The 14743-nt window shown below is 39.3% G+C and overlaps 1 protein-coding gene across 2 annotated transcripts in view; it reads left to right on the forward strand.

The window, feature by feature from the left end:
• Positions 1–14743, forward strand: part of Spire1 (spire-type actin nucleation factor 1) — a 131582-nt gene that overhangs the window by 77435 nt on the left and 39404 nt on the right. For both annotated transcript variants that reach the window (XM_013027186.1, XM_013027187.1), the window contains exons 4-7: positions 6607–6684; positions 8999–9163; positions 12320–12406; positions 13583–13712. In XM_013027186.1, coding sequence (XP_012882640.1) covers positions 6607–6684; positions 8999–9163; positions 12320–12406; positions 13583–13712 — 460 coding nt within the window. The remainder of the gene's footprint in view (positions 1–6606; positions 6685–8998; positions 9164–12319; positions 12407–13582; positions 13713–14743) is intronic.

Raw genomic sequence — 14743 nt, forward strand, 5'->3', positions numbered from 1 at the left:
TCCGGCTTTTTTCTTTTTGCTTATGTGGTGCTGGGGAATCGAACCCAGGGCCTCAGGCATGCAAGGCAAGTGCTCTACCACTGAGCCACCTTCCCAGCCAAGTCTCTTGTATTTTTCTACTTGGGCTGGCTTCCAACTGTAATCCTCACATCTCTGCCTCCTGAGCAGCTAGGATTACAGGCATGAGCCACCAGTACCCAGGGTTATGTCACCATCTCTTACCAAACCAAATCCAGTCAAATCCAGCTGTCTTGTAGTGCAGGTTACACATGAACTTAGATACCTCATTGTGACAGGCTTGTCTGAATAGATTCAACAAGATGGAGCCATGGATGTCCATCTCACTCACATTAAGTGTATTTTTTCATCAGCTTCTTAGAGTCCTTGCCTCCCCCCTCCTTCATGTCCATTTCCAACACCTTCAGCAATGCAACTGTGGCATTTTAAGTTGCTTGAGCATTTCTCTCTAGATTTAAAATGGGCTATGTCCCTCCAGGTGGTTGAACATATCACCTTCTGATGGAAGGAATCTACCACCAGATGTCTATGTGCATGACTGCCAGTTGTTCATTTTGATTAGATCATCATCATTTTTAATCTTCAGGATTCTTGTTGCTCTTTACTTTTTTCCTTTTGAGTTGCTGTTTTGTTGTGGATGTTGGTGTTATATGCAGCATGCTCAATTTACCAATAACAATTAAATCTCCTTATCAGCTCTTTGTCTGTTCTTGTCACCACTGAAGATATCCAGGCATAGAGGAAAGGACAGCTTTAAATGGTTAACAATATGGAGAAAAGTGCTGATCTTTAAATGCCAGGGAAATTTAATCAAAACAGGGGCTTATATAGATGCTGACATTGAACCTACATAAGTGGGTGAAAATTACTCTCTGGATATTTGACATATGGTCCTTGTGGTTCCCAGAGTAGATATTTCTTGTTTTTAAAGATGCCAGGAACTGGAAATGTTAGCATGAGATAATTCTAATTGCTGGCTTGAAAATGGCTATGTGAAAAGTGTGGTTAATTGCCATGTGGGTCCCAATTAGAGTTTCTCGGCAGATTCCAAGCACAGGTTGGTGTCTGTAACTGCATATGTGCAAGTGAAAGTCAAAATTTCATTCAGAAGCTAAAACAGACTTGATATAATTGACAGAACCATGTCTCTAAAACAAGAACAATCTTTAATTTAGGTTAAAAAACTTGTCTTTTCTGCTCAGTAGAAAGTGAAGTTATTAGTCACCTGCTTCATTTTTTATAAGAAATTGTAGGTATTCAGTAAAACAAATTCATTAAAAACAAAATGTTTCATTGGTGAAGTAAATGTTCACAATCAAATCCTAATAAATGTTCATTGTCTTATAATACCTATTATCTACTAAATGCTTAACATGAACTCGGTTGCTTTGTTTCCTCTGTACTATTTTATGTAATGTTAGTAAGAACAAAAGATGTCTGTTGTCATCCACATTTTTTTCTTTCTAAGCTCAAGGCTAGAGCTCTACCACTTGAGCCACAGCACCACTAATGGCATTTTGTGCTTATGTGGTGCTGAGAATCCACCCAGGGCCTCATGCATGCAAGGCAAGCGCTCTACCACTGAGCCACCTTCCCAGCCCCTGTCATCCACATTTTATAGATGAGTAAATTAGAGCATTCCCTAAATCATACAACTGTGGAGTGTCTGATCTACAATGTGTTCCTTTGTTCAGAAAAATAAAGATTCATGATATTTTGGATCATTTATTTAAGTTTTTTCCGTATTATGAAAAATCGAACAGTTGTCTTAGTAGCAGGAAGTTAGGGCTTTGATCCCAGCGCAAAAAGCTAGTGACCATAAAGTCCTTTAATAAGGGATGTGTCAGATAACAGTAGAAATGAAGGTGAAAGGATTAGGGTCCATGAAGCAGTGGTTTTTTTCATTGCTGTTATATTTTCTTTTTTTTTATTGTTGTTATAAAGGTGATTATAGAAGGGCTGTTTTATAAGTCTGGTAATGAGTACATCACCCCTTCCTTCTCTCTCTCCCACTTCAGCAAGCTTGAATTGAATGTATCTTGTTGCTGCTTCTCCTGTGATTCCACCAAAGGACTATGTGACATGGAAGCATAAACTCATAGTGCTAGGCTTGGGCAATATACTAAATTCTGACTTTTAGCTGTAATTCTGACTTCCATTAGCATGGGGAGGGAAGGAGAATTTATTGGTTCACATAATTGGGAAGTCTGTGGGGACATCAAGCTGTAGACTCAGCTGTAATTAGAACAGGCTCTCCTACCCACTTCCCAAGACAGACAGGTTCCTACTGCAGTCCACAGCCCTAATCTTTGACCTCTCAGTTCAGCAACTCTAGCAGAAAGGCGAACAGGTCATGGAAGTTTGGAAATAACCAATTTGGGAACCAATCATAGTGCATCACAGGGACTGGAGAGATGGACTACCCTGGCTGGTCTTACTCTTGTGAGTTGGAAATCCTGCATGTTAACTCTACTCAAACTGCATGAGATGTATCTCAAAAGAATGAGGGTCTCTCTTTTTTTTTTCGTCACTACTGGGCTTGAACTTGGGGCTTGGCCACTGTCCTATGGCTTTTTCCATTCAAGGTTAGCACTCTACCACATGCCTCCACTTCTGGCTTCTTGGTGGTTCATTGGAGCTAAAGAGTCTCTCGGACTTTTCTGTCTGGGCTAGCTTTGAACTGAGATCTTCAGATCTCAGCTTCCTAAGTAGTGAGAATTACAGGTGTGAGTCACCAGCACTTGGTTTGAATAATCTGTATCAAAGGGAGGAGAAGGGAGGACTTTTATACTGACCCTGTGAGGGATATGAAGTCCAATGTAAACCAAGATGCCTTGGAACTTGTGACTTTTACCTCTTAAAAGTCATGTTGATTTTTACTAACCTATCTCTATATTTGTTTTTTTAAAAGGGATGTTCTTAAAAAACTTTTTTAACTTAAAAAACAAAACAAAAAACAATGTTTTTTAGAATTCCTCATGGTGTGAATTGAGTTACCCCAGGAAGCAGAAAAAACTTAGGAGTATGGAAGAATGCTATCAGTAGCACCATGGGGCCCAGGAAGCAGGATTGAGGAGAAGCGGAGGACCAGAGAAATCCTAAAATGAAGCAAGGGGCTCTGACTTGAAGTGACTGAGGCCTGTAGGAGGGCTACAACCCTGGCTTACAGCTCTTTGCTGAGGGAGCTAAAAGATCAAGCAGTGACCATTTGGCAGACCTCTCCGGCAGCTAGTGCAGGCCACTAAGGCTTCTGTTGCTGTGTGTGTGTGTGTGTGTGTGTGTTGCTGTGTGTGTGTGTGTGTGTTGCTGTGTGTGTGTGTGTGTTGCTGTGTGTGTGTGTGTTGCTGTGTGTGTGTGTGTGTTGCTGTGTGTGTGTGTGTGCACGTGCATTGGTGTGTGTGTGTGTGTGCGTGCACACTCCAGTACTGAGGCGGCTTGAACTCAGCACCTAGATGCTGTCCCTAGGCATCAAGGCTGCCACTCTACCAGTTAAGCTACAGCTCCACTTCCAGCTTTTGAGTAGTTAATTGGAAATAAGAGTTACAGATACTTTTCCTGACCAGGCTGGTTTTGACCCATGATCCTCAGATCCCAGCCATTTGAACAGTGAGGATTGCAGCTGTGAGCCATAGGTACCCAGCTCCACTGCTTTGTCTTTAAACTGACTCTAAGAAACATGCAATGTGTACCTATTGTTTTAAATGCTCCTTGACATATCTTTGCGCTGGTTGGCCATGGCTCTCAGTTTGAGAGCCATAAGGAAGAAGAGTGAGAAATGGACCAAATGGGGAAGAAACTGGAACAGACAGAATGGAGAGGCATGTTATAATCTTTCTGGCCAGATTTCTCCCATCATCTGCTGTATCTGTTTCCTTTGTTTTTCCTTCTCTTCTCATCCTAAAACTTGGTCTCATTCTGAAGACCATTAGAGGTATTTTTTTTCTTCTTCTTTTAGTATATTACAACATAGGCTTACAGAGATTAAGGTTGCTTTCAGATTGTTTTTCAGGTTGTTTTCAGTTTATTTTGAGACAGGATCTTACTGTGTGGCCCAGCCTGGCCTCAACTTTGACATCCTCCTGTCCCCGCCTCCTACGTTGCATTATCTTTTGGTTTGTGAGTTATTGAGTGCTTACCATGGGATCAGTCTTCATATGACAGAGAGAGGGCAAATATCTTACCACATCATCTCAAAGAGAAATGACTTTTTTTTAATGTTTTAACTGTTATTCTTAAAGTTATATACAGAGAGATTACAGCAATGTGATGTAATGAGTCCCATTTCTTTTTGGACAACATCACCCCTTCCCTCACTCTCTCCTGGTTTTTCCTCAGGTCCCTACCCACAAGTCGTATAGTTCATTTTCAACATAGTGTCTACTGCTGCATTTGTTCATCCTTTGTCCCTCCATTTCTATGCCTCCCTTATCCTCCCAAAGACAGATACACAAAGAATCAGAATAGCTCAATAACTATGTACATATGATCATATAAAATGATGCTAATTGAAACGAACTCCAAGATTTGGAAAGAAGAGTGTTTTTTTCTTTGTTTTTGTTTTTTAAGGCACTGTGTGAAGTTATTTCTTTTTTCTTTCATTTTTTCCCCTTTGGTTTATCCCCTGTTGTCACTGTTTTTTATTTTTGTACCCTATGTCTTGTATATATGTTTATCTGATTTGGGGAAGAGAAAAGGAATAACAAAATGGTGAGACGGGGTGGGAAAGTGGCTTAATGGTAAAGTGCTTGCCTTGTATGCATGAAGCCTTGGGTTTGATTCCTTAGTACCACATAAACAGAAAAAGCCAGAAGTAGTGCTGTGGCTTAAGTGGCAGAGCACTAGTCTTCAGCACAGAGAGGCTCAGGGACAGTACCCAGGCCCTGAGTTCAAGCCCCAGGACTCACACACACACACACACACACACACACACACACACGCATGCACGCACGCACGCACGCACACATATACGCATGCATGCACACGCTCACACAAAACAAAATGATGAGGCAGAGGACAAAGGGTGAATCAATGCAACAGCAATACTTACAAGACATTATGTTGGAAATGAACTTTATAACTTGGGGGAAGGGGAGTAAGGGGAGAGGGAAAGTGGGAAAAAACAAGGGAGGAGGTAACAAGGTTTGACAAGAAATGTACTCCTTACCTTAGTTACGTAACTGTGATCCCTCTGACATTACCCTTACAATAAAATAAAACATTTTTTTAAAAAGTAAAAAACAGCAACAAAGGAAAAACCTCTTGTTTCCATTTCCTGGAGTTCATTTTGATAAATATTATTTTATATGATCAGATGTATCTAGGCATTGTACCTTTGTGTTCCTCTCCTGAGAATTTCCTTCTTTGGTCTCACTATGTGTGAATGTCTAAAATCCTGTATAATTTACCATGTTCCAGTGTTGACTTCTCCTTTCAAAATAATTATGAAAATACATCCTGAAATAACCAGAAACTTTTTCCTTGTTTTTTTTTCTTATGGATAGAAGAAATGCTGCATTATTTACACAGCATGTTCTTTAAATGGCCAGAATAATGTCATTTTATTTTTTATAGAAACACTATATGATTGCATAGAAAAAAGTAGGTGGTGTTGTACTCATTTTTGCAGATGGCTGATAACATTTGGAAGCTAAAAATAAATGGTTTAGAAATGTTTCATTTATATTCTCATAAGCAAGTTAGGTTTCATATAGTACATTTAAACTAAAGGCAAGCAGGCTGGAAACAGCTCAGCAAAAAGTGAAATATATTGGGGTTGAATTTATATTAGCAGGAGTGATGTACAATAAAATATATTTAGTATGTGAATACATGCTTTATCCATCAAGATTTTGCTAAAGTTGCAATTGTTGGGTTGATGCAATTTAAAATGCATTAATCCATTGAAATTTTTAAATATGCATATAAATATATATACATACATATATGCATATATATGTATATATCAAGGGCCAGAACTTGCCAAAGCTTGCACTAGCTTCAGAAGATGGAATTTGGCCTCATGAAGCCTTGAGGGAGGCCCCAAGTCAGTGTGCAGTTTCCATGATAGTGGCTGTGGGGAGGTGAGGAAATTTTGTAATAGAAGGTTATAAAGGAGAGTTCTTTGAGGAACTGGATAGTTCTCTGGTCCTGATATCTGCAGGAAGGGAAGTAGAGAGTGACTATGGGATGAGGAGAAAGTCCAGGACAGATGTGGTTGATGTAAGGGAGATAAAGACACCTTAAGTTTAAAAAAGGTGCAACAAAAATATCCATAACAGTATCAGATTGAGTGTGTTTCAAGTTGAGGGAGAAGAAACAATCTTCAGCTCCTGTAGTGTTAGAAGCTGAGTTAATGCTGTGATTAGATGCTTCACAAGAAGACAGTGGACCATCTCCCCATCACCCGCACCCAACAAAATGAAACCATTTTAATGGATTTTAGACTTGGAGGAAGAATGCATTCTGTATTATCTTTTCATTGATGCTACTTCTGTGTGTATTTTATCTGAGCCTGTCTTTGAGGAGTTTTAATTTGGATATAACTTAATGGAATTTTCATGGCTATTTTCTTTCTGTTTTAACTGGCAGAATCTTAAAAAGATTCAAGAAATGGAAAAGAGTGATGAATGTGGCACAGACTTGGAGGAACTACAGCATGCCGATTGGGTAAGGGTTGTATACTTCTTCACCTGCTTCATGTCAGGGTACCGTAATGCTCTTACAAAACCAGTTGTCAGGGCTAGACAATATGGTTCAATGGTAGAACACTTGCCCAGCAAGACCAGAGTTCCGAGTTTAAACCTCAGTACTGACGATAGATAGATAGATAGATAGATAGATAGATAGATAGATAGATAGATAGATAGATAGATAGATAGATAGATTTATATGTATACATATAAAGGTGGCTCACACCTGTAATTCTCACTACTCAGGAGGCTGAGATCTGAGGATCATGGTTTGAAGCTAACTTGGGTAGGAAACTCCATGAAACTCTTATCTCCCATTAACCAACAGAAAGCCAGAGGTGGAGCTATGGCTCAAATGACAAGAGTGCCAGCCTTGAGCAATAAAGCTAAAGAATAGCACCCAGGCCCTGAGTTCAAGCTTTAGTACTAGCATACAAATATATATTGATATTTCTTGTTTTGTTTTGTTTTTTCAGTCATGTGGCTTGAACTCTGGGCCTGGGTGCTGTCCCTCAGCTCTTCAGCTCAAGGCTAGCACTGGTACCACTTTGAACCACAGAGCCACATCTGGTTTTCTGAGTGGTTTATTTTATGAGTCCTAAGGATTTTCCTGCCCAGGCTGGCTTTGAACCATGATCCTCAGATGTCAGCCTCCTGAGTAGCTAGGATTATAGGCATGAGCCACCAGCACCTGGCATGATATTTCTAATTAACCTATTAATATCTTAGGCTGGGAACAGTGGCTCACACTTGTTATGCCAGCTATTCAGGAGGTGAGGATTAGGAAGGTTGTGGTTCAAAGCTAACCTGGTTAGAAAATGTTAGATCCTACCTCAACAAATAAGATGGGCATAGTGGTGGATGCCTGTAAGCCCGGTTACATGGGAGGCATAGGTAGGAGAATCAGGGTTCAAGGCCTGGTAAAACATAGGCCCCTATCTGAAAAAAAAAATAACTAAAGGCAAAGGTCTTGCAGTATGAGTCAAATGGTAGAACACTCACTATAATAGGCCTTGAGTTCAACCATAGTACACACTTACATTGCTCTACCACTGAGCTATGCCTCTACCTCATTCAATGTAGACAATTCTTAAGAAATTGATTTTATAAGAATACATTTAGGTAGGTATTGAGATCATTAATTTGGATGAGCTACAGCATTTTAATCAAATATTGTATCGACTGACTTTTCACAGACAGAAAGAATGATGAACTAATGTTACTAGTCAGGAGAACAAAAGGGATAAAACAAGAGTATACATACTTGTCATATGTTACATCAAGCACTTTTTTTCTCTAGATAAACATACTGTACTTACATTAAGACATTAAGAATGATCATTTTTCTGGTGAAGAAGTAGTAATAGGCTATAATATTCAGAAAATTCCACTCACTTTTCAAAGCTATTTTCTTTTTTATTCTCTATCAATCAAACAAAAGCATTGTTATATCAAGTACTTTCATATAAGTCTCATTTTATTCTTAGGATTCTCGAAGGTTAATTAGGCAACTTGTTATTTATAAATAAAAAACTATGATTAAACGATATATATAAAGATAACAAGAATTATCATTTGAGCCTTTCCTTATGTATTGATCCAACTATGATCTTCCTGATTAGTTATGAAGTACCGTTTTCTTTTATTGATGAGGAAACTAGGGCTAGTCAAAAAGCAAGTAGGTAATTATATCAGGCAGCTGTGGTCACAGTGATGCTGTGAAACTACCCACTAGGCAGTCACAGAGACAGCGCTAGGTAAACCTAGATCACAGGTCTGTGAGCAGTTGGAGTCATTTAACTCCACAGGTATGGCAGTCTTGCCCTGGAAGCAAGGCCAATCCAAGCTTGATGTTCTCCCGGCAGAAAGAAACATGACAGACAAGCCTGACATCCATGTCCTTTTAAAATTTGATCTCATCATGCCCACTCCTGTTCCAGTGTCCAAGCAAATTATATAGCCAAACCCAAAGTCAGGCTGTGAGAAATAGACCCTGTTGCAAGTCCAATCACAAAGCAAGGCAGAAGCACAGGGAGATGTGTCTTAATGCAACCAGACACAGTGTTGGAGATGGGCTTTAAACCCAGACCCTTCAGCTTTTTTTTTTTCCCTTCAGCTTTTAGACCCCATGGATTCTTGACTTTCTAACTATCTTTTCCCATCCTAATGTAATTTTTAAAGAAGTTTTTGTTTGTCTTACTCATTCATGCTCTTTATTTTGATGACTATAGCTGTTCAGAAGAAATGAATGAATTTACTTACTGCTATCTCTTCACCCTTGGTCTTTTTAGGCCCGATTCTGGGTGCAGGTGATGAGAGATTTGCGAAATGGAGTAAAGCTGAAGAAGGTCCAACAGCGGCAGTACAACCCACTGCCCATTGAATACCAGCTCACACCCTATGAAATGCTAATGGATGACATTCGGTGCAAAAGATACACCTTGCGGAAAGTGATGGTAAGAAACAAAGAAAATTAATATGCTCATGGTCCTTCTGTAATATTACTTGCAGAAAATGGTCTTCCCGGTGATTTTTTTTCCTATGAAAATAATAATCATTGTAGAAAATCTGGAAAATACAAAACTCAAAGAAAAAAGTTTCAAATATGTAATCTCACCAACATGTTGGTTTATAATCCTCAGTTTTTTTGCTCTGTGCATTGGGTTAGAACAAAATGGGCTAGCTTTGTATCCAGTTGTTTTTGTTTAACATATTGTCAATATTTTTCCCACATCATTATATGCAGCATTATCATTGCTTGGCATCATTTTCTCCACAAACATTTACAAAGTAATGAGTTTCATCATGTCATTTTCATATATAATCTACTTTGACCACGTTCACCTGTCCTGTTAATCCTCTCTGTCCTTCACCACCAGTCCCTTTCCTCTTCCCACATTGTCCCCTTCTACTTTTTATGATTTTTAAACATGCACTATTAGTGTTTTCTTTCTTTTTTTGCACTGTAAGTTTGACTTATTTTGCTTATTAACATGATGATCACGAATTCCACCCATTTTCCTGAAAATGACATAATTTTATTCTTCAGAGTTAAGTAAAACTCCATTATGTAAATGTACCACATTGTTGTTGGACACCGTAGACTGGTTCCATAATTTAGCTGTTGTGAACATGCTTCAATAAACATGGGTGTGAGGTGCCTCTATTGTATGTTGATTCAGATTTGAGTCTGTATATTCCCAGGAGTGGTAGAGCAGGATCATATGGTAGTTCTATTTTTATTTTTTTGAGGAACCGCCATACTGATTTTCATAGTGACTATGCTGATATATATTCCTATCCACATTGTATGAAGATTTCTTTCCCCACCCACCCCCTACCTATCCTCCCCAGCATTTGTTGTTTGTTTTCTTGATGATAGCCATTCCATTCTGGGATGAGATGGAATCTCAATGTGGGGATTTTTCCCCTAATGACTAAGAACAATATCATTTCTAAGTAACCACCTTTTCTAACTATGACTATCATACCAGAGTCTATTTAAGCAACCTATTTTCTGTTTCCTAGCACATAAAATTTTGTGGATAGCCACAATGAAGTCCTTAGTAAGTTCTGGAAAGTGGAACATCCACCTCATCAGTGAATCCTGAAATTCTGTCATTAAAATGTATGCTGAATCTAGCTGGGTACTGGTGGCTCACGCCTATGATCCTAGCTACTCAGGAGGCTGAAATCTGAGGATTCACACAAATTTGAGAGATTCTTATCTCTAAATTTACCACCAAAAAGTAAGAAGTGGACATGTGGCAGTCGAGTGCCAGCCTTGAGAAAAAAAAAAAGTGAGAGCAAAGTCTGAGTTCAAGACAAAATACTAGAACAACAACCAAAACATGTATCCTGAATCTGACTGCTTCTCTGCACTGACACCTCACATACTGCCTGACCTAGCCACCTGTGCCATCTCCAAGTAGACTGTTTCCATAAGAAATGAGGGAAGTGCTGCCTCATGTCTGGCAGAGCCCTGCACCTTCTCCTGGAGTATGGCTGATGTGATCTTCTGGCTCTGTCCTTGTCACAGCCATCTGTGCTTTGGACAGAGGAGGGAGGGCCCCATTTGTCTCTGCCAAGCACTTCTAATGCTGTATTTAAGTGAGGAACTTGTGTCTCAGAAGACAAGTGCCCTGAAAACACATGAAGTACAGCCCAAGGATCACCTTAGAAAGGTTAATCTTCAATCTATGTGCAGTAACAAGAAAGAAAACAGCTGGGTCAGGAAAGGTCCCAGGCTTCAGCATGGGACCTTTGTCATTGAAGTCCACATGTTCTACAAGTCCGCAGTGATTGGTGAACTATAGAGTTAGCATCTGTGAATAAGCATACATCTTAACATTTGATTTCTAATGCTTTTTTAAAAAATCCCATTTAGGATACACTGCATCCCTGAGGTAAGTGCTGTCACTCTCATTTGAAAGAAAAGAAACCTAAGGCACACAGAAGTGGTCAGAATTGTACATCTTCACCAACCAGGTGGAAATGTGTCCTTGTTTTGTTTTTGTTTTTTGTCGGTCTTGGGGCTTGAACTCTGGGCCTGGGCACTGTCCCTCAGCTCAAGGCCAGTGTTCTACCATTTGAGCCACAGCGCCATTTCCGGTTTTCTGAGTGGTTTATTAAGATAAGAGTCTCATGGACTTAACTGCCCAGGCTGGCTTTGAACTATGATCCTCAGATCTCAGCCTCCTGAGTAGCTAGGATTACAGGCATGAGCCACCGGTACCTGGTGCCAATGTCCTTCTTAACCAGGCACCCAGAAGTCTGTGCATGGCTTGGCTCAAGCAGCAATCACTCTTGACAGAGGTCACTCTACCTCATTCAGGCTTAGGGATGGGTACAGGGAGGAGGAGCCTAGTAGTTGTTGGATAGACTCCTCAAGGCTTATACAAGGAACAGGGGTTGTGGGGAGACTAAGACTAGGGATATCAATTCAGTCTCTGCTTTGGTCAAACAAGACTGGAAAACAAATAGAACAAAATGATCCCAACTGGCCTTATGAAGACTCAGAATGTATGTTTCAACTGTTATCTTTCTGAGGATTTCTTATATTTCTCAAAATAGTTAACATACTACTTTAGAAAGAAGACATTAGAGTAGAGGTCACAGGGAAGTTGGGATTATATATCTTTCATTTGGCAGTTCTGTGAATATGAGCAAGTCTTGTTTCTGTACTTGAATTTACTTAACAGAATGTAAGTTGTGTTACCAGGCCTTCCCGGCCTGTTTGATATGAGGCTTTTCCTCAATGATGCAAATAAAAGGTGAAAGGGTTTTTAAATTATAAAATTCTCAGTAAACCACAGTGCTATTTATTCTGTTCACATTCTGATTTCAGAAACTTTTTGTTAATCTTCATGTATCTCAAATGTAATTTTCTAATATGATAGAATTAGTATGACTTGGGTTTTTCTTTAATTTCATAGCTACTTGGTTCTAATTCACACAATCATTTGTTTTCTACTCTGTCGACTTGAACTGTGTCCTTGTAGGCTGCATCATACTTCACTGACTTGTGATCTATTTAAGATAACAACAGTACTAGAAAACCTAAAATGATAGATCTGTAGTCACATGGCTTTCTACTTTTTGTCTCCTTTTAGGTGAATGGTGACATTCCCCCTCGGTTAAAAAAGAGTGCTCATGAAATCATCCTTGACTTTATCAGATCAAGACCTCCTTTAAATCCAGTATGTAGTCTGACCTTCTGACACCCCTTCTTTGGTGAAAGCTTAATGAATTCTTCTCCTCTAGGGACTGTTTCAAAACTTGGCTTTTTAAATGGTTACTTTTTCCACAGATTTTTTTTTTCTGAGAATGATATGATGAAATGCAACTATAAGTTACAGTGCATTCTTTTTTTTTTGGAGAGCAGAGGTTGGCCTGGAACTCACTGTGTATCCCATGCTGGCCTTGACCTCACCATCCTGCTTCTTCAGCCTCTCAAGATCTGGGATTACAGGCATATGCCACCATGCTCTACTGAAAATTACATTCTTAGGTTACACACACAAAAACTTTCTTTCAGTTGTTCGATACATAGCTATGTCCCAGAATGTTTTTATTCTATAAACAACCTGAGTCAAGGTGCAGAATCTTGCTGAATAGCAACTAACTAAATACTTGCTAGTTTCAGGTATGAGTTGCCCTTCCAATACTTTATAGTGCTACTCTCCCTCCTTGGTAGTGTCACATTGACATTATTTTTAGTGTCAACCTCTGCTGAAACTATATCCTCCTTTGCTAGCAAGTTTCTTCCTAGAGATTATCAGAATACACTAATGTGGTTGGAATGTTGGTTTATGTTCCTTTCATTTTCTTTCTTTTCCCCCTGGCTCAACTTCTAAGCTTGTGACATAAAATAACAGGAAATGGTATCTCCCAGTTTTCATACATCTCCAGCATAATGAATGATCCCTAGTAGAAATCTTTGTGGAAGGACAAGAAGCCGCAGAGCGGAGAACAGGGTCGAGTGGACCTGGTATGCACACCAGTGCCACAGTCTAGCAGCCACACCTCTGAGCCAGCTAGCTGGCTTCCCCCAGCCTTTCTTTCCCTAACCATAGAATGGAGAAAATTGTAGTTATTAGAAGGCTGGGTAAGTTACTCAAAAATGTGATTATAACTTTAGCAGAACTTCAATTATTGAATATATATATGACTAAATAAATCACATGAAACCCCAAAATATCCTTAATGTTGTAGAAATCTTGATGCTTAATGACTTGAACATAGTCTTCTATAGGCGGTTTTACAGTCAATGAGATATAATTCATAATATTATACTATGTGATAAATTTCCTTAAAATTTATTTAGAAACAAATACTCAAGTCTCTCACCATTATGCTCTTTTTTTTTCCCCAAGGCCTCAGCCAGAAAACTGAAGCCAACCCCACCACGGCCACGAAGCCTCCATGAAAGAATATTAGAAGAAATTAAAGCAGAAAGAAAGTTGCGGCCTGTCTCACCAGAGGAAATTAGACGGAGTAGATTAGGTGAGTCCTCTGCTTCTTACACTTGAGCTGCCATTGGGAAAGGTGTTGTTTTTTTAAAAATAAGTTTTTTATTGTGAAACTACTGTACATGAGCAAGGTAATGAATACATTTCTTATCAAGCATTGTTGCCTCCTCCTTTGTTTTTCCCCTACCATCCCTTCCCTCAGGTACCTCCACAACACACACCTAACCCCCCTCCCCCCAGCCTAAATTATACGGTTTTTCAACATAGTGTGAAAGGTGGTTTTATATAACCAGCACATGAAAGTAACAAGGTAGATTAAGGTGTGTAGGCTCTTGGTTTGATTCCTCACCTCCCTCTCTCCCCCTCTGTCTCTCTTCTCTTTCTCTCTCTGTCTGTCTCTGACTCTTTCACATACACACACTTCCTGTTTATGTTCAAAATTAGAGGACAGCAAATTCCTTACCTGGTGTTAAACTACAGGAGAGCATTTGTGTGCAATGGAAAGAGCTCTGTCAATATCTTGACTGAGATTTTAGGAAACTACCTCTCTGAACATGAACAATCCTCTTACCTATATTATGGTTCTTCTATAAAAATTCAGTAACATAGTGTCAAAGCACTTCATAAGCTTTGACATGTGAGCAAATTTGGTAATAGATGTGTAGTTTTATTCATATCTCTGTCATCCTAATTATGGGGTTGGATGATAAGGATACCCCTTATGATCTGATAATACTTAACTTACTCCCTTATTATTTTTAATGTATACTCTAAGCATCCATTGATTTTGATTTAGGGCAAGACTATATTATAAGATGTTTGTAAATGTTTTTGTTTCTGTAGCTTTCCTACAGTTTGTAAGCTTAAAGATACCCAAGAGATTCAGAGTGGTACCTGAACAGTTAGGAAGCTCTTTTGGTTTTCTCCCTCTTTCAGAGTCTCCTTGGTTCTTCAGGTTCTGTCTTGGGCTCTCTGCTCTCAGAACAACTATATATCTTCTCCTATAGTTTTTGTTTCTGGTTGCTTTCCAGCTCCCAATTTATAGCTCAGCCATCTCTGAACTCT

This window comes from Dipodomys ordii, unplaced genomic scaffold, assembly GCF_000151885.1.
Source record: "Dipodomys ordii isolate 6190 unplaced genomic scaffold, Dord_2.0 Scaffold100, whole genome shotgun sequence".
NCBI classification, from domain to species: Eukaryota; Metazoa; Chordata; class Mammalia; order Rodentia; family Heteromyidae; genus Dipodomys; species Dipodomys ordii.